A 20719-nucleotide genomic window follows, 5' to 3' on the forward strand; every position below is an offset into this window, starting at 1 on the left:
GGGGGCAAACTGCCAGCCCTCCAGGACACCTACACCACCCGATGTCACAGGAAGGCCATAAAGGTCATCAAGGACAACAACCACCCGAGCCACTGCCTGTTCATCCCGCTATCATCCAGAAGGCAAGGTCAGTACAGGTGCATCAAAGCAGGGACCGAGAGACTGAAAAACAGCTTCTATCTCAAGGCCATCAGACTGTTAAACAGCCACCACTAACATTGAGTGGCTGCTGCCAACACACTGACTCAACTCCAGCCACTTTAATAATGGGAATTGATGGAAATTGATGTAAAATATATCGCTAGCCACTTTAAACAATACTACTTAATATTTACATACCCTACATTACTCATCTCATATGTATATGTATATACTAGCACTCTATATCCTCTACTGCATCTTTATGTAATACATGTATCACTAGCCACGTTAAACTATGCCACTTTGTTTACATACCCTACATTACTCATCTCATATGTATATACTGTACTCGATACCATCTACTGCATCTTGCCTATGCCGTTCTGTACCATCACTCATTCATATATCTTTATGTACATATTCTTTATCCCTTTACACTTGTGTGTATAAGGTAGTAGTTTTGGAATTGTTAGGTTAGGTTACTTGTTGGTTACTACTGCATTGTCGGAACTAGAAGCACAAGCATTTCGCTACACTCGCATTAACATCTGCTAACCATGTGTATGTGACAATTTTTTTTAAATTCAATTTTGACTTCGCCATGGGCTTTGAATGGGGTACCTGGCTGCTGCCTGGGAGACAGCCCAGTTTCAAAACAAATGCAATCATCTTTACTGTTCATTTGAGAAGGCTGATGCTCCCTCCCGCTTTCACCTCAAATATATGTAAAAGGACCATAAATGTCTGGTTTTGTTTTCTTGGAAAGCTGTGAGTGCTGTTATATGATGCAATATTAGTTATTGTTGCATTTACTACTTCTCTAAGTCCTATCAACTGATATGAGCCAGAAATGTTGGCATATTGGCAGTTAATTAGCTACATTTATGGAATCATTCCTCTAAAACTGTCTGGCTAACACACGTACAGTGCAGATAAATTCTTCACATTCATTGTTTTATACACTATCTTATCACAGCACTGGCAAACCAAACCGTGGTTGAACAACTCCCTAACTAACATGGCTGATCTTTGGACGATCACAAGAAGGTTCATTCCATTCTAGTATTCAAGTTCCACGCTCGGTGTACCCCGGGCCAGATTAATCGAATTTGCCTCCTTGAAATATCAAATTACGCAGTAGCAAGGAGGCAGCGCATGCGTGGTATTTCAGTGCGTCTGGTAGAGCCGTAAACTAGTTTGACATTTTGCTAAGATTAGTGAAGTGAACAACAAACGTCTACGCTTATGTTTTTACACGAGTCCGGTCGGAGGAATGAACGAGATTTTAGGCGTGGGTCTTAAAATGGGATTGTTTTTGCACGTTGTCAGCCCCTCCGAAGCGACATTAGACGAGGTAAGATTTGGACTCAAATCTGCCAGGATTTGTTTTTGGTTCGGGTCGTGCATGTTTATTTGGGTAGCTAGTAATGTTGCAAATACGGCTAGCTACTTTGTTAGGTAGCTAGTTATTAATTTGACCAGCTGTTTTCCTACAAGTTTGCTGGCTAACTAGTCTCGGTTGGGTATAACTTTATAACTTCTAAGTTCGACCGCTGTAGCTAGCTTTAGCTATCTTGCTAGCTAGCTAGTTGTTCAGTCAGCTATTTCATTGGCATCACAGGCACTTAGCCATATTGCTAGCTAGCGTTGACGGAACTCGACAATGTGTGTGCTGCTTTAGTAACTAACGTTAGCTACAGGGCTACTGTTAGTCACTAACCTTAACCTTAGTGTTAAGCGAACTTCTCTAGCCGCACCCATTGACAGCTGTCTTATTAAATGGTTGACAGTTATCAAATATCTCGCCACGTACAGCATTATCATCCTACTAGCCAACAAGTCAGTAGCTGTGTACTTAAAAACAATGATTACTTGATGGTTTGATATATTTGCATTGAAACTGCATGTGTAAGTGCTATTTTATAAACGAGTTGGCTGTTGTAACGAAAATGATGTGACCGGAATCTGCGTTTTGATTCTGAACAGCCAACAGCCAGCTAGTAACAATGAGGGGATTCGGTTCATCTGGCACGGGTAGGCCAGATTATGTTTTGCATAATGTGCAAATTGATTGTAATTGGTTTTAGAACCAACCAAGCCTCCCGAGTATGAGCCAGATGCTCCAGTCAAAGCTCACTGTGAAGTCGGCTCCAATAAACGGTGTAATTAAGCACGTGGTGAGATTGCTTTTTAACATGCGAAAGTGTTCGCTTTTGATACAAATATATTTGTATCTGCCTTCCCAATGAAAACTAGTTTTAAAGTTGAAACATATTTTCTGGAAAAGAGGTATGTTTCTGGACGATTCACCATGACCGAACATCGCAGATTACTATTCCATTTGAGAAAGGAGCTCTTCCCTCACCGTTTTGCACCTCACGTCACCGGCCATAGACCGGTGCCCCGCTCAGCATAATCGAATCCACCCAATCACAAGAAGCCGCAATTAAGGGAATCGCGGATGTCTCGTTTCAGCTAGTGTTATCTTGTTCTTTATATCGTGTCTTGTTTTCAGGTGTTTTGACTGATTTCATGTCGATGCTAATATGTACAAAAATAAAATGCTTGCTTGCTATCTAACCAACAACTGTAACGATGTATTTGAGACAAGTGCTCACTGCTGCGCCAGCTATTTACCACTGCAGAGCTGCCTCCAGAACAAGATTCATATCGAAAAACGCTAACCTGCTCTTGTGCTTTCAAGACAACTGGAAATGCTGGGGGGGAAACGACGTCAAATCATGACGTCAGTGATTTTCAGGTCGGAAAGTCGGAGCCCTAGAAAGATGCCAAGTTGGATGACCATTAAAAAAAAAAAATTCCCAGTTGGAGTTCTTTAAAAAAAAAAATGTTTTGTTCCCATTCGTCTTGAAGACACTGAAGTTGGACATTTTAGAGTTCCCAGTTGTTTTGAACCTGGCTTAATTTCAGTCCATGTCCTGACACACAAAGTCCCCCCTCATATACAAGAGCATTTTATCATTAGATAATAGGTTCAGATAATTATTACTAGTAAAGTTATTGAAGTTGTGGCCCATTCTATACAAAGAAATTGACATAAGCCAATCACAGCACTCCTTTTGGGAAATTCTCATAACTGGCATTCAACCCCTAAAATATTAAATATTCATGTTTATATTTTTCAATATTTATATAATGTGCATTTTCTTTATTAAAGTACAACTCCTATTACAGAGCAGGCAGTAAAGCTTTGACACCAATTTTTCCTTGGAAGTGCAGAATAAACATTATGGAGTCTTAAAGAAGGCCTGGGTAATGCCAAAATGTCACATGTTCCAACTGCAATTCATTATTTTTCAATTATGCTTTAATATAAAAATGTAATGATGGTGATGGTACAAAATATGAATAACACCTTCCTAATATTGAGTTGCGCACCCTTCTCCTCCTTTTCCCTCAGAACAGCCTCAGTTCGTAAGGGCATGGACTCAAAAGCGTTCCACAGGGATGCTGGCCCATGTTGACTCCAATGCTTCCCACAGTTGTCAAGTTGGCTCGATGTCCTTCTTGATACGCACAGGAAACTGTTGAGCGAGAGAAAAAATGCAGCAGTGTTGCAGTTCTTGACACAAACCGGTGCGCCTGACACCTACTACCACACCCCGTTCAAAGGCATTTAAACCTTTTGTCTTGCCCATTCCCCCTCTGACTGGCACATATACACAATCCATGTCTCAAATGTCTTCCAGCTTAAAAGTCCTTCAACCCGTCTCCTCCCATGTCTATCTACACTGATTTGAAGTGGATTTATTAACAAGTGGTATCAATAAGTGATCATAGCTTTCACCTGGTCAGTCGGTCATGGAAAGTGTTCTTAATGTTTTGTATAGTCAACTATCCTTCTTCTAAAGGACCCTTCTATGGATAACATTTAGTGAAAATTCCCAAAATCATGGTCCTGTTTTGTGAGGAATCACCCACAAGTCTAAAGTTAACAATGTTTTTCTTTATTTCTAGGAAGGGGGCTACAGCCCCTCACAGATATCTGAACGTTCTCCCTGTTTGCTGCTACATCATTGACACTTTCATTTTGTATCTGGCATCTTGCCTTAGTTCTGGGTGACTGAATATGGTCACCAGTTGCTGAGTGGAGGAGCCAATGTCAATCCCAATGTCTTGTTTAACCTCTGGATTTGTCAAGTTCTGTTTGAGAGAAATATTGAGTGACACAATACTTGGATTGCATTGTCCTACTTGTTTTTGGCCTAGGCCGACATCAGTCACCCTCATTTTTCAAACTCCCAAACTGACCAGGTATCAAACCCAGGTTGTCCGTACATTGCATTTCAAGACTGCCTTAGCCCCCTGTGCTACAGCTTAAAGTGTAGCCTAATATCTGTCTGCAAAGACAAGACTTCAGATCTCTTGCAAGGTGGTTACTCTTCATGTGGGAGTATTGTTGGTGAAACATTAACCACAATAGGCTAGTTCCATGAGCACGTCCTCTTTTCCCTTTAAAAAGTAGAGCTGAATGTGTGTGTGGTGGTCGAGAATGTTGTTTTTGTTGTCACCGCTTGTTCTGTTCAGCACTAACTGTCCTACCTTGAACTTTCTTCAGAATATATCTCTTCTACAACACTGTTGCTGTACAGTCCCCTTGCCAGTCAGCTCTGTGTCAGTATTGAATCTGCAAAATAGGAAGTGAACTATGCCAGGGTTCTACACTAACTTTTTCCAGCTACCACTTTTTTCAGTTGGTGGCACCAACACAGGATTTAGTCACACCAAACTTTTAATAAAGATAATGGACAATGACCTGGCCGGTGTCCCGTAATGACTGCGTTCTGTATAGAACCAGGCTAAAAATGACTAGTCATCTTTTAAATTAGTATGCCCTTGTTCTTTGCTGTAGATCGATTTACTGTAACAGCAAAGAAAATATATTTTAAAATAAAATGCTAAATGTATTTATTGCAGATTTCAAAGTGGCATGTGTTCTTTGAAATCATCTAGAGGGCAGATTTTGGAAAAACTATACTTGATACTGTACCAAAACGATATCATGGCAACAAAACAAAAATACATTTGATGTTCAAAATCCACAACAATTCTTAAAACATATTTACTGACCATTGTTGAGAGAATTTGTGAAATTTTAGATTCTTGTGTAGTTACCCTTTTATTTAGGTGCTTGCCAGCCAGACAGTTGTTTGGCTAGCTGTGTTTCTGCAGCGCACTTGTGATGTTGTTTAAAAAAAAAAAAATGGCCACTGGATTGATGCAAATAATCATGATCCTGCCAAGAAGGCATAGGCTACTTTGTAGTTCGCTTTTATTTGTCTTTCCATCTACCTGAACACAGTAAGGGCATCATTAGCATCATTAATGGCTCCATAAAGAGGTAGACATATAGGTCCTACACGTACCACACACAGCAGAGCTCGACATTCAGGTAAATTTGCCAGTGGCACACTGGGCCAATGCCAACTTAAAGCTACTGACCCAAATTAGAGAAATACCGACACGGGTCAAGATCTGACAGGAAATCGAATGAAGTGCATAATTTCAATAGCAGCTGATTTTTATCATTCATTTGCGACCTGAGCAAGTAGCCTATACAGGGTTCAAACAGACAAAATTCAAGGACTTTTTCCAAGCACTTAAAGCTTCAATTTGTAACTTTTTGGGCGACCAGACCAAATTCGCATAGAAATATGAGTTAAAGATCCGGTAGATCGGTTCTATGAGTGCTATTTCTTTGCTTCCTGTTTTAAGTTTTGTTCTTGTGTCTTTTACTTTCAGTTTTGTACACCAGCTTGAAACAGCTGAAAACACTATATTTTTGGTTATGGAAAATATTTCTCACAATGGTTTAGATTGTGACAAGTATAGCGTAGAGAATCATTGTACAAACTGAATTTAGGTGTACAATTAGAATTTTAGCGACCACGACATGCCAGAGTGATTTCTACATAGTGCATCTTTAAATAAGAAATGTGAAGGACCTACATTTGATATTTCATTGTAGTAGCGTATTAAAAAAACTCTGTCATAGTGTGCATTACCACAAGAATAAGGCATTTATTTAAAGGCCTCATGCATTGACATTTGGATTATTTTGACCTTCTAAAATATGTCAAAATAATGTGGGTTTTGCCTGACTAAATAGTCATGTTCACAATGCACACACTAATGAAGTCTGGCTTAAATCAACTACCATAACTTCAATGACTTTTCAAGGACCAAAGAGCAAAGACGTAGAGCCCTTCAACTCTGTTCCTGGAGCGCTACTATAGATTTTTGTTCCAACCCTAATCTAGTGCATTTGATTGGAATAATTAGCTGGTTGGTTAACTGAATCCGGTCAGTTACCTGGAATTGGAGTGAAAACCTATAGGAGGGTAGCTCTCCAGGAACAGGGTTGAGTTGAAAACCTATAGGAGGGTAGCTCTCCAGGAACAGGGTTGAGTTGAAAACCTATAGGAGGGTAGCTCTCTAGGAACAGGGTTGAGTTGAAAACCTATAGGAGGGTAGCTCTCCAGGAACAGGGTTGGAGTGAACCTATAGGAGGGTAGCTCTCCAGGAACAGAGTTGAGTTGAAAACCGATAGGAGGGTAGCTCTCCAGGAACAGGGTTGAGTTGAAAACCTATAGGAGGGTAGCTCTCCAGGAACAGGGTTGAGTTGAAAACCTATAGGAGGGTAGCTCTCCAGGAACAGGGTTGAGTTGAAAACCTATAGGAGGGTAGCTCTCTAGGAACAGGGTTGGAGTGAACCTATAGGAGGGTAGCTTGGAACAGAGTTGAGTTGAAAACCGATAGGAGGGTAGCTCTCCAGGAACAGGGTTGAGTTGAAAACCTATAGGAGGGTAGCTCTCCAGGAACAGGGTTGAGTTGAAAACCTATAGGAGGGTAGCTCTCCAGGAACAGGGTTGAGTTGAAAACCTATAGGAGGGTAGCTCTCCAGGAACAGGGTTGAGTTGAAAACCTATAGGAGGGTAGCTCTCCAGGAACAGGGTTGGAGTGAACCTATAGGAGGGTAGCTCTCTAGGAACAGGGTTGGAGAGCCTTGCTCTAGAGGAAATGTCTGGTTTTTAAAGGCAGACTATTCCATGGTGACTGAATTGCACATTGCAAATATTCAACCAAGACTTTGACTTTTTAAATGCCCGGTTTGCATACCCATTTCTGCCATAGCATTTACTGGTAGATATCCTAACTTGGAACATCTTTCCTACCCCTACCCCTGTCAGTCTTGGCTCCACGCAACGACCAGCAATTTGAGCTCCGCAAGCTCTCTGCCCGACAGATTATCTATGGGCTATATGAGTGTGGTGAATAATCAACATATCGAACAAACAGCTTTGGAAATCCACCTTTTATTTTTATATAGATCAATTATATAACCTAGATTTAAAATAGCACTATAAAAAAATAATCACTGGCCCAAGCAAGCCATTGATGAGGGCTTCCTAAAACTCCCCTGTATGTCAAGCCCTTACACACAGACTGGGGCATTCCTGTGCCATTGTTGCCTCATCAGAAAGTTCTATTTTTGGTCAATTGCACATTACTGTTTGAATAAATCCTGATAATAATAAGAAAGCTAATAGTGAACGTAATACTAACGTTACCAGGTAATAAAACATCTCCAATTGTTTTGGCCGCAGTAGCGAACCATGTATGCAATATGTCAGTCCAAAAGAATGCTATGCTGGTTGAGACTTCTTTGCCTGTCATGTAGCTTACGTGAGCAATCCATGCTTCTATTGCAGGCCTAAGAAAGATGCACTTGGATTGTCTTTTTCATTCAAGACATTTTGTTGTTTTTTAGCGATGGGCCTACTAAGAATTTGAAACGAACATGCTTCTTTGCATGAAAAGGTAGAGATCCTCCATAAATAATTTAGCTTAGACAGTAGTATACAGCATCAATAGTCTGTCAGTATGGCAGGCTTTGTGCGTATTCATGCCAGATCAAATGCTATATCATATGCACATGGTCAAGAATCCACTTAGTCACTTTTTAGCAGCTGTCAAAGAAAATAAATGTTCTGATAGTCAAGCAGTGACACCGGACTGTTCTTGAACGTCTGGTTGTTTCAGCAGCTTCTCATTATGGTTGATTTTTAAGTTGAATTAATCTCTATTATGCCTGTAGGCTCTGGCAGAGTTAGTAACACAATCCACCCATCCCTAATCCCCTACTGTAGTACGAGAAGGGATGGTTGTTCCATCCTGCAGCAGCCTATTGTCGAAGGCTGAGAGACTGAGGAATGTTGTCTGTTGAGATTCTTTGTTGGGTCAATGTCTCAATGTCTTGCCTGATACGTCTCCTAGGCGATAGCAAATTCAGACGCCCCAAAAAACTTAACTCTTCATCTCTTAACCTAGGCTTTTTCATCTCTTAACCTAGGCTTAGGCAATTTGTTGTCCAAATAGTATGGATTTGCCTTTAGTTTTTGTTTCTAGGCCTAGCCTATTGTGCTAACTGGACTGGATCCAACATCCTAGCACAAATACAAGTAACAAAAACATCACGTCATAAGCCTAAGGGTTATATCTTTGCACTTTGGTTCTCGACAACAGCCCCGAGGCTGGGAGACAGGGAGTTCTTGAGCTCCTCTAAAGCCAAAGGTCTCTGACCCGAGACTATTGTGTAATCTCCTCAGTGCAAGTTATTTCAGAACTGGAAATGCCTCCAAACCAAACAGTAGCCTAGTTTCTCTTTTTTTTTTGTGATGGGTTTATGCCATGTCATACAATGTAGTTGTATGGTGTAAACTATTTGTGGGAGGCTGTTAAAAAGATACACTGCAGAAATGCCCCAGGCTTGCATAGTGTGTGTGTGTGTGTGTGTGAAGTTGATCTGTGGCTGGGCTTCACTATTCCTGTGTTATAACTGTCCTCACTCGGACACACAAACTCCGCCTGCCGTTTTGAATACCGAGGGTGCTCCACTCTTCATTACCATGCAGTCCTCTACTCTGGCTGGCAGCTCACACTCCACTGCTGCTTGGACATTTCCTTAGAGAAATCCTTGTCCCCTATTTTGCGTGTGTGTGTGTCTGTGTGCGCTCTTTCACTTTTTTCATCTGTGGACTGGAAGGATAACGACCCTTGAGTTGAAAGGACTTGCGCGTTCCTTGGGATTTAGGAATTTTGGACAGCTATGCCTCTCCAGCTGGAAAGGAAACGGGTATAGAAAATCTTGGCTAACATTTCTCCTCAGGATTTAATCCATAATCTAATCTTGTAGATAATGTGTACCCTGGTAGGGGTTGCCTGCTAAATCAATATACAATCTGAAGCAGTTTTTGATTAGAGGCTTCCTTGGCTGTCTTCCTTGTCTGGTTTCTGTTTTTTAGTAAATTCTCTATCAACAGCTATTCCTGCTGTCCCCTTGGAAAGTAGAAACTGATTGATTGAAGGATAACGTGTGTATTGACACTGATTTTAAGTGTGTCTTTGATCTATCAGGTTTAAAGCTTTTGATGTAGGCTAAAAGGCCAGTTCCTGTTTGACTGGAGGCACATTTAGGCCGTCATCTACGCAAACAGAAGATGCTTGTGTCTGTACATTGTGTTTCTCTTGATTAGACTAACTTGGTGTGTTTGTTCCAGGGTGGGCCATGTCTGTCTATAATCCAAGTAATGAGTGATAAGTGATGAGGAAATCTGAGCCGTGGACATTCTAGCAGTTTAGCACCCATGTATAAGAGGGACGATTGAGAGGTTCAATACTACCACTTATGTCTGGACCTAGTTCTTCCAGACCCTATAGGCTACATTGAACACGACTAATCAGTTATTGATCTATTTTTATGTATTTAATTATGTATTTAATATATTTTTTATTCTGGCCAGGTACAGTATCTGTGAGTGCTGATAAAGTGACCTAGCCTAAACCCTAGAGGGCAACATGCAAATATGAGTGATCACTAGCCTATCAACTGTCTGAAAATCTTGATATAGGCTATACTAACTAGTTGTTAATCAGTTGTTTGATGAATACATGTATTTGTTATTCAGGTCCCATACAGTTACAGTATCTGTGAGTGTAGTACTCAGGTGACCTAGGTCTAATCGCCAGAGCAATTTCTGTAGAGATAGCTCAACTGCTGTATGTTGTGATCTTCTAGTTGATGTTTCAGTCAATGCTCCATAATGCTATCATGAGTTGGTGTTACACACAGGATTTATTTTTGCATTGTAATTTCAGAAGATGTCTGTCATATATACATGCATGCAGTAATAGTAGAATGATAGTGTTCCACAGTATTACTTCCACGCCAGTGTTGTGATTAGCTGTGATATTCACCCCATTGATTTCTCCAGCGGAGCGACAAGGATTGTCAGTATAGGAAAGCTGTTTTGAGTCAAGTGGCCAATGTAGAAATCACTCTTTTCCTGGATGCTAAAATTCGACACTGTTCGCTCTATTTCAGTTTGTGAGAAAACAAGCACTGAAAAGTGTAGGGAATCATTGTACAATCTAAATCGTTTTGAAATATATTTTCAACAACATATACACTGAAGAAAAAATATGAACACGACATGTAAAGTGAGTTTCATGAGTTTAAATAAAAGATCCCAGAAATGTTCCATATGCACAGAAAGCTTATTTCTCTAACATTTTGTGCACACATTTGTTTCCATCCCTGTTAGTGAGCATTTTTCATTTTAACAAGATAATCCATCCACCTGACAGGTGTGGCATATCAAGAAGCTGATTAAACAGCATGTCCACGAGAGCTGTTGCCAGATAATTTAATGTTCATTTCTCTACCATAAGCCGCCTCCAATGTTGTTTTAGAGAATTTGGCAATATGTCCAACTAGCCTCACAACTGCAGATTACTTGTATAGTGTTGTGTGGGCAAATGGTTTTCTGATGTCAGTGTTGTGAACAGAGTTCCCCATGGTGGGGTTATGGTATGGGCAGGCATAAGCTACGGACAACAAACACTTGCATTTCATCGATGGCAATTTAATTGCACAGAGATACCGTGATGATCCTGAGGCCCATTGCCATTCATCTGCTGCCATCACCACATGTTTCAGCATGATAATGCACAGCCAAAAGTCGCAAGGATCTGCACACAATTCCTGGAAGCTGAAAATTTCATAGTTCTTCCATGGCCTGCATATTCACCAAACATGTCACCCATTGAGCATGTTTGGGATGCTCTGGATCAAAGTGAACGACAGCTTGTTCCAGTTCCTGACAACATGCATCAATGTCGCACAGCCATTGAAGAAGAGTGGGACAACATTCCACGGGCCACAATCAACAGCCTGGTCAACTCTATGTGAAGGAGATGTTGCACTGCATGAGGCAAATGGTGGTCACACTGCAGATACTGACTTTTTTTAATCCAGTCCGTACATCTTTTTTTGTTATGTGACCAACCGATGCATATATGTATTCCCAGTCATGTGAAATCCATAGATTAGTGCCTATTTAATTTTATTTGAATTGACTGATTTCCTTATGAACTGTAACTCAGTAAAATCTTTGACGTTTTTTGCATGTTGCGATTAAAAAAAAATATATATATTTTTTGTTCAGTATAGTTTTTCCAGCTGTTTGAAGCTGGTGGACCAAAAGTGAAAGTAAGGCTTGAGCGCGAGTCTCTGCCATGTTACAGGAAAAAGGGATGATGAGAGGCAGATTTGCTTTGAATGCAGCCTAGTGATGTTGCAATAGACCTAGCTTCCACATAGGGAAGAAATTCTGAGAAATTCTAGGGGTTTCACCTTTTATCAAGATGATGACTAACAAAAATGAACATCAGTATTTGAGTGGCGGGTGCTGGGTCATATTCACTAGGCAACAGACGGAAGAAAACAGACTGACACTGCAACAGACTACCTGGGCTTGTCCGATATGAAACGCTTATTTCCGTTGTCCATTGCAAAGGTTTGTGGATATGCGGTTTTACACTCCTGTTATTGACTTGTCTCTTGTCTTCCAGAGCCTTCTGCACTGTGAGGGGCTGAACAACCAGAGCTACGTCTGCGAATCAGGACACTGCTGTGGGGAGTCACAGTGCTGCAGTTACTACTATGAACTCTGGTGTAAGGACTCTCTTTCTCTCTCTATGCTATCACCCACACACATGCTCTTTTCTCTCTTTGCTCTCTACCTTTCACTCTCATTCTCCCGCTCTGAAAAACATTAGTATTGTAGTCATATATCAGTGTCCCCTCACATTCACCTGTACACGTGAACAGTGGTGGAGAAAGTACCCAGTTGTCATACTTGAGTAAAAGTAAAGATATCTTAATAGAAAATTAAGTAAAAGTGAAGTCACCCAGTAAAATACAAATAGTATTTGGTTTTAAATATACTTGAGTATCAAAAGAAAGTATAAATCATTTCACATTCCTTAAATTAAGAAAACCAGATGGCAAAATTGTCTTGATTTTTTTTTACATTGATGGTTAACCAGTGGCACACTAACACTCAGACATCATTTAAATATGAAGCATTTGTGTTTAGTGAGTTGGCCAGATCAGAGGCAGTATGGGATGTTCTCTTGATAAGTGTGTGAAATTGACCATTTTCCTGTCCTGCTAAGCATTCAAAATGTAAGTACTTTTGGGTGTCAGGGAAAATGTATGGAGAAAAAATATATTTTCTTTAGCAATGTAGTGGAGTAAAAATATAAAAAGTAAAGTACAGATACTTTAAAGTACTACTTAAGTAGTTTTTGGGGTATTTATACTTAAGTACTTTACATCACTGCACGTGAACATGCATGTACTGAACATACAGTACATGTTCTGAATGCACACCACACATTTTCAAAAAGACAGGTCAGTTCTAACACTCATTTAAAGCTTATTTACTGTACTAGGACCTTCCTCCCTCATCCCAGGAGTTAGGTCCTCTGTATATCACTTCCTCCCCCATCCCAGGAGTTAGGTCCTCTGTATATCACTTCCTCCCCCATCCCAGGAGTTAGGTCCTCTGTATATCACTTCCTCCCCCATCCCAGGAGTTAGGTCCTCTGTATATCACTTCCTCCCCCTCCCCCATCCCAGGAGTTAGGTCCTCTGTATATCACTTCCTCCCCCCCCATCCCAGGAGTTAGGTCCTCTGTATATCACTTCCTCCCCTCCCCCATCCCAGGAGTTAGGTCCTCTGTATATCACTTCCTCCTCCTCCCCCATCCCAGGAGTTAGGTCCTCTGTATATCACTTCCTCCTCCTCCCCCATCCCAGGAGTTAGGTCCTCTGTATATCACTTCCTCCTCCTCCCCCATCCCAGGAGTTAGGTCCTCTGTATATCACTTCCTCCTCCCCCCCATCCCAGGAGTTAGGTCCTCTGTATATCACTTCCTCCTCCCTCCCCCATCCCAGGAGTTAGGTCCCCTGTATATCACTTCCTCCCCCCCCATCCCAGGAGTTAGGTCCCCTGTATATCACTTCCTCCTCCCTCCCAGGAGTTAGGTCCCCTGTATATCACTTCCTCCTCCCTCCCAGGAGTTAGGTCCCCTGTATATCACTTCCTCCTCCCTCCCAGGAGTTAGGTCCCCTGCATATCACTTCCTCCTCCCTCCCAGGAGTTAGGTCCCCTGCATATCACTTCCTCCCCCTCCCAGGAGTTAGGTCCCCTGCATATCACTTCCTCCCCCTCCCAGGAGTTAGGTCCCCTGCCCTTCCTCCCCCTCCCAGGAGTTAGGTCCCCTGCATATCACTTCCTCCCCCTCCCAGGAGTTAGGTCCCCTGCATATCACTTCCTCCCCCTCCCAGGAGTTAGGTCCCCTTATCCTTCCTCCCCCTCCCAGGAGTTAGGTCCCCTGCATATCACTTCCTCCCCCTCCCAGGAGTTAGGTCCCCTGCATATCACTTCCTCCCCCTCCCAGGAGTTAGGTCCCCTGCATATCACTTCCTCCCCCTCCCAGGAGTTAGGTCCCCTGCATATCACTTCCTCCCCCCTCCCAGGAGTTAGGTCCCCTGCATATCACTTCCTCCCCATCCCAGGAGTTAGGTCCTCTGTATATCACTTCCTCCCCATCCCAGGAGTTAGGTCCTCTGTATATCACTTCCTCCCCATCCCAGGAGTTAGGTCCTCTGTATATCACTTCCTCCTCCTCCCCATCCCAGGAGTTAGGTCCTCTGTATATCACTTCCTCCTCCTCCCCCATCCCAGGAGTTAGGTCCTCTGTATATCACTTCCTCCTCCTCCCCCATCCCAGGAGTTAGGTCCTCTGTATATCACTTCCTCCTCCCAGGAGTCCCCACTTCCTCCTCCTCCCCCCATCCCAGGAGTTAGGTCCTCTGTATATCACTTCCTCCTCCTCCCCCATCCCAGGAGTTAGGTCCTCTGTATATCACTTCCTCCTCCCTCCCCCATCCCAGGAGTTAGGTCCTCTGTATATCACTTCCTCCTCCCTCCCCCATCCCAGGAGTTAGGTCCCCTGTATATCACTTCCTCCTCCCTCCCCCATCCCAGGAGTTAGGTCCCCTGTATATCACTTCCTCCCCCTCCCAGGAGTTAGGTCCCCTGTATATCACTTCCTCCTCCCTCCCAGGAGTTAGGTCCCCTGTATATCACTTCCTCCTCCCTCCCAGGAGTTAGGTCCCCTGCATATCACTTCCTCCTCCCTCCCAGGAGTTAGGTCCCCTGTATATCACTTCCTCCCCCTCCCAGGAGTTAGGTCCCCTGCATATCACTTCCTCCCCCTCCCAGGAGTTAGGTCCCCTGCATATCACTTCCTCCCCCTCCCAGGAGTTAGGTCCCCTGCATATCACTTCCTCCCCCTCCCAGGAGTTAGGTCCCCTGCATATCACTTCCTCCCCCTCCCAGGAGTTAGGTCCCCTGCATATCACTTTCTCCCCCCCCCAGGAGTTAGGTCCCCTGCATATCACTTCCTCCCCCTCCCAGGAGTTAGGTCCCCTGCATATCACTTCCTCCCCTCCCAGGAGTTAGGTCCCCTGCATATCACTTCCTCCCCCTCCCAGGAGTTAGGTCCCCTGCATATCACTTCCTCCCCCTCCCAGGAGTTAGGTCCCCTGCATATCACTCCCTCCCCCTCCCCCAGGAGTTAGGTCCTCTGCTTTTTGCCGTGATGAATGAGCTACAACATGAACTGTGAACTCCGATTGGAACGTAGAATACCAATTGACACCATGGTACACTGTTGGTAACCAAGTTCCAATGCAGTTACATCCTTGCTATGGAACAATGTTTAGAACAAACCTGGAGGGTAGTTGGCCAATATCTATGTCTTTGCCTCCACATTGTTACTGTGTAGTGGTGCACTATATCTCTCTATTGCATTCACTAGCAATTTGTCACCACTGGCATTCACTGTACAGGCACTAGATTTTTACAGTAATGTACTGTAGCTCTCTGTTGCTTTCAAAAACTATGTCACTCCTTCTGTTCAGCAGTACTTTTACAGTAGTTTCACCATAGAGACATGAATAACACGTATTAACATATGTCTATGTTTCACAGTCTTTTTACTGTGTCTCTGTCTCTGGCAGGGTTCTGGCTGGTGTGGGTCATCATCTTCATCCTGAGCTGTTGCTGTGTGTGTCACCACCGGCGCACCAAGCACCGGCTGCAGCAGCAGCAGCGCCAGCACGAGATCAACCTCATCGCCTACCGCGAGGCGCACAACTACACCTCCCTTCCATTCTACTTCAGTAAGAGTCCCGCCTATCAGAGCTCCCCGTGTGGCACAGCGCGACACCCACAACACGAGAGAGCGCCGTGTTCTGTACACAGTCAGACTCGTGGTAGTCCGTCACTGATGTCGTTATCGTCATATTGCGTTGTTGCACGGTGTGCTGCCCGTATTAACCATGGAATGGTGTGATACAGCTTAGGAGGACCTGCACAGATGCACAGCGTTATACTGGTAGTAGTCAACAACATGGCATTATTGCGCAATGCCCTTCTATTTCAGTCCTATCGTTACCGTGGCGCAATGAAACACGAGAGCACTAAAGCTTCATACATACTCAACTTCAGTCTCAGTAGTTCTCTCCTTCTGCCTTTCTGTCTGACTACATTGCATTGTTATTCCCCAGTGCTGAGGCTTACTCAAACATTGTACCTTGGATGAATTTTTGTGGTTTGCCCTCTCAGCTAGGGTGGGATATTTCTCAATGGCAATTATTGCATCAAACTGAGAGTTTAGTCACTGCCTGGCAGCGCTACCTTGACTCAACTCCAGTCCTTTGTTTGAACTAGGAGTTGCGGTTTCGTTTTGGTATGGGATGAAACACAGCCCTGTTTCATGCCCCAGATTGCAGGAAACCTTAACCACCGGGTCTTGGTACAATGCCAACGTTGCAACATGTTTTCCTTGCAATCATTTTCAGTTAATCCTAACTGTCTTATGTGTCCCTCTCGTCTTCACTTCCAGGGTTTCTTCCAAATTCCCTCCTACCTGACTACGAGGAGGTGGTGAACCGCCCTCCCACCCCTCCCCCTCCCTACAGTGTCTTCCATACAGTCAGCCCCCTGCCCACGGACCCACAGGACGGCCTGGGACTGGGACACTGCCCGACCATCCAGACCACTCCGGTCCCCCCAGTATCCAACACCCTCTGCTCCAGGCCGAGCCTGGAAGAGCCCCACCGCATTGGGGCTCCCACCATTGGCAACAACCGACACAAGGCAGACAATAAGCCTCAGGAGCCCCAGGATGGTGGACCAGGGCTAGGGCCCCAGGATGGTGGACCAGGGCTAGGGCCCCAGGATGGTGGACCAGGGCTAGGGCCCCAGGATGGTGGACCAGGGCTAGGGCCCCAGGATGGTGGACCAGGGCTAGGGCCCCAGGATGGTGGACCAGGGCTAGGGCCCCAGGATGGTGGACCAGGGCTAGGGCCCCAGGAGGCCTCTACAGAGGAGCCTAGAGGCCCAGAGAAGAGTTGCAAGGAGCCTCTGTTACTCGGGGACCTGGGGGGGCCCGAGAGCGGTGCCCAGGAGGACAAAGATAATAGGGGGGCCCTTGGGCGGCGGCGCCGATTCACGGGTGACTCTGGTATCGAGGTATGCTTATGTGATCGTGGTGGTAGTACCAGTATTGGAAGCCAGGAGGGCAAGGAGCTGAGGGAGAAGGATAGCCTAATGGGGGAGGAGGTTGAGGAGCAGGAAGGTGGAGACTTCTGTGACGGGTGCGGTCACCCCGCTCTGGGAGTGGAAGAGGAGCAGGCCCTAGCCCTGGATGGACCCGATAGGTCTGAGTACAGGTCGGCGACAGGGTCCACCTCCCCGCCACCACCCGCTATGACGCAACCCACCCAGCCCCCGGTGTGCCTGCTCCTCCACACCATCAATGAGCTTGAGGGGCCCCCTCACCATGGCAACAGCACAGAGCCCCAGGGCTGAGTTACACTAAGCTAAAGCACATCTTCACCAGGAGGGAGAGAGAACCAGGAGCTGGAGTCAAGACTTTAGTGTGTGTGTGTGTGTGTGTGTGTGTGTGTGTGTGTGTGTGTGTGTGTGTGTGTGTGTGTGTGTGTGTGTGACGAGTAGGAAGTTGTATTTTATCCCAGAGTCTGGACTTAAAAGCTTGATGTTGATAGCTAAAGCCCATTTGGCATACTGTAATGGTGGCCTTAACTGCAATGTACAAGGAAACGGGAGGACAGGTTTGGCCTATCACCAACCTGCCTACAGACTGCTAACAGCATAAATGTCCTCCTTTGTCTGCCTTTACCAAGAGGAGGCGAAAGGCGATCGTGTAAAGACTGGGAGGAGATTGATAGTCTGGTCAGTGGATGCTGACCTGAGGTTTGGTGCGACTGCAGTATAGTGTAAGTACACACTGGTGCAACTCTAGCCTGGTCTCAGATCAGTTTGTGCTTCCCTGTCAACTCCTATGCTCAGTGTACCAAGCTAGTGAAAATCATCGCAGCTACTTCCTGTATCTGTTCACAGGAAGGAACATCCTGGACAAATACACTGAAGCGGTACAGGAACATTGTCAAGCAGTGCAGTGTGGATCGTCATGGCGACGATGTGTGCTTATGTAATGTGATAGTCCCAGTCGGTATGAAATAGAACGTGGTGGCCCTGCCTGCCTGTGGGGAAAACAACCCATGGTTACTTTGGTTACCCCGTTGGCTCACAGCAAAAACTTGACCATTTTCCAAAAGCTATTTTCTTGTCTGCTTGTTTTAGTCAATTACAAAAATACATTTAAGAAAAGTACAACGTGTGTAAAGATTACTATTCAACTTTGCCTGCTCCTGAGCATTCTCACTACTTAGAAAAATGTCATGTTGTAGGCGCTTGCCTCGTTTTCATGACGGCACTAAATGTTAACCGAGTGAGTGAGTGCGCGCTAGCACCAACCAGAACAGGACTCTCCAAGCCTGTTCCTGGAGAGCTATCCTCCTGTAGGTTTTCACTCCCAACCCCAGTTGAAACTAATCTGATTCGGTTTATAAACAGCTCATATTTTAGAATCAGGTGTGCTAGATTAGGGTTGGAGTGAACCTACAGGACGGTAGCTCTCCAGGAGCAGGGTTGGAGAGCCCTGAACCAGAACATTAAGCTAGCCAACACAAACGGACTAGCTATAAAGCTACAAGAAGTGAGTGGAGTTCTAAACTGACTACTCAACAAGAGACATGTCTTACCTGTGATAACATATTTTCCACACACGTAGCTAAAGTGTAGCCTACTTTGACAGTAGCTAAAGTGTAGCCTACTTTGACACCGGGTCCCCACAATTTCTCACTCTTCCACACCGAATAGCCTGAAGGGCTCTTCTCGGCTGGCTCTATTTCCCTACGTGGGAGCATCGTGAACCGTAGGTTGAGATTTTTGACCTAGTTACATTTTGTATAACACAAAAATGTACTACGAAGTTGGCTCTTTTACAGTCGCGGTCAATGGGGGAAAGAACATTTGTTTTCCCCAGTTGGTGGGCGTTGTCGAGGGCAGTTAATTCTTATGACATGAATACTGACTCAGAGTAATACTGTACAGGAAGAGCCTGACACTAAACACTGTGTGAATGTTACTGTTCCACATAAGACCTTTAGCCTTATGTTTTTTACTCTCCTCCAACCCTGTTGTCACAGGGACCCAAGTGCATTAACACATTTTGTGTGACACAATCATTTTATTTTGCACATAAATATATATATATATATATATATATATATATAACTCTAATAATGGAGACAAAGAAATTAATCAAACATAAAAAAAGTTGTATCTGCGAATCCTGTCTTTTTTTCTCAGTTACTATTTGTTTTGTAAAGGATGGTTTTCTAATGTGTCGTTGAGATTAATTCTACATGGGTAAAAACACAACGCTTACCACATACAGTATGGGCCTCTATTGGAGTCTAGGACGTGATTGGTTCTTCTCAGAGATATTGATTACATGATTTTATTGTGTATCTCTGAGAAACTGTCATGTTTGCGAGAACCAAGCTATCATAAGTGCTTTATGTAGGCCTATTATGCATTTTGTATAAACAAATAGAATATTCTATAATTGTGGTACAACAAAGGTCAACTATTCTGCATTTTGGACGGATGTCTTTGTCAACTCGTAATGAAATTATAAAGCTTTTGATCGACATATTGGAAAATTGCGTATTATTATATCATACAACGCATTAATGAACCAAACTAGCTACTTTTAAATCTGTCATAGCAAAATGTCAGTCTACAATCATTAGTTTTTTAGTTAGTGAATGATAAATTTTATTTTAATAAATAACTTACTATTGTTTTGCTGAGTATAGAATTGTTGTACTCTTGAAGCATTCAATCTCCTTCAATCAATCAAAAGAGTGTGAAGGTGAAGATACAGGGAACTCGATGCGCAAATTAAATGACCTATTGAATGACGTGACAATATTGTAATATTGTAATAATGGACATCATGCCAAAGATATTATGCTGTTTCCACACGGGATGTAAGGTGGTTGTGCACATTTTCTGTCTTTTTGTTCGTAAGCCATTTTATTACAGCAGCGAAATTGACACATGTTCAATAAATGAAAACCAGAAACTTTTTGTTGTAATTTTGTTTGTGTTCCACACGTGCTGAATTGATAAATGATTTGAAAGCTGCATTTGAATCAAATGGATGAGGCAAGGTGAGTTGAAAATCAGTGCTATGAGGAATACTATCTGTAACATGTATACTTTGCTCCATTAACCCTCCTGTTGTGTTCGTTTCATGTTAATTCATTCTGTGTTCCAGGTCCAAAATGACCAACCCATTATAGCTGATTATAAATACATATATTATCACCTAATGTTGTTAGATCTTTTAATCAACTTAAGTTCTTGTGAACATGACCAGTTTTGAACTTCTATTTGCTATTTATGTCCTGTAGGCCACATTGACCTGAGCTCATACAACTATTTATGTCCTGTAGGCCTCATTGACCTGAGCTCATACAACTATTTATGTCCTGTAGGCCTCATTGACCTGAGCTCATACAACTATTTATGGCCTGTAGGCCTCATTGACCTGAGCTCATACAACTATTTATGTCCTGTAGGCCTCATTGACCTGAGCTCATACAACTATTTATGTCCTGTAGGCCTCATTGACCTGAGCTCATACAACTATTTATGGCCTGTAGGCCTCATTGACCTGAGCTCATACAACTAGTTTTTGA

The 20719-nt window shown here is 43.5% G+C and overlaps 1 protein-coding gene across 2 annotated transcripts; it reads left to right on the plus strand.

The window, feature by feature from the left end:
• The first annotated feature begins 1288 nt into the window (after nucleotides 1–1288).
• On the plus strand, nucleotides 1289–20100 carry wbp1lb (WW domain binding protein 1-like b). Of its 2 annotated transcripts, none has more exons than XM_024396307.2 (4): nucleotides 1289–1495; nucleotides 12076–12178; nucleotides 15599–15760; nucleotides 16486–20100. In XM_024396307.2, the coding sequence occupies exons 1-4, from the start codon at nucleotides 1415–1417 to the stop codon at nucleotides 17451–17453; spliced, it is 1314 nt and encodes a 437-aa protein (XP_024252075.2). In that variant the 5' UTR covers nucleotides 1289–1414; the 3' UTR covers nucleotides 17454–20100. The 2 variants fall into 2 exon arrangements, with proteins under 2 accessions (XP_024252075.2, XP_042166657.1); XM_042310723.1 differs by lacking the exon at nucleotides 1289–1495 and adding an exon at nucleotides 9053–9298.
• Nucleotides 20101–20719: the final 619 nt, after the last annotated feature.

This window comes from Oncorhynchus tshawytscha, linkage group LG32 (assembly GCF_018296145.1).
Source record: "Oncorhynchus tshawytscha isolate Ot180627B linkage group LG32, Otsh_v2.0, whole genome shotgun sequence".
NCBI classification, from domain to species: Eukaryota; Metazoa; Chordata; class Actinopteri; order Salmoniformes; family Salmonidae; genus Oncorhynchus; species Oncorhynchus tshawytscha.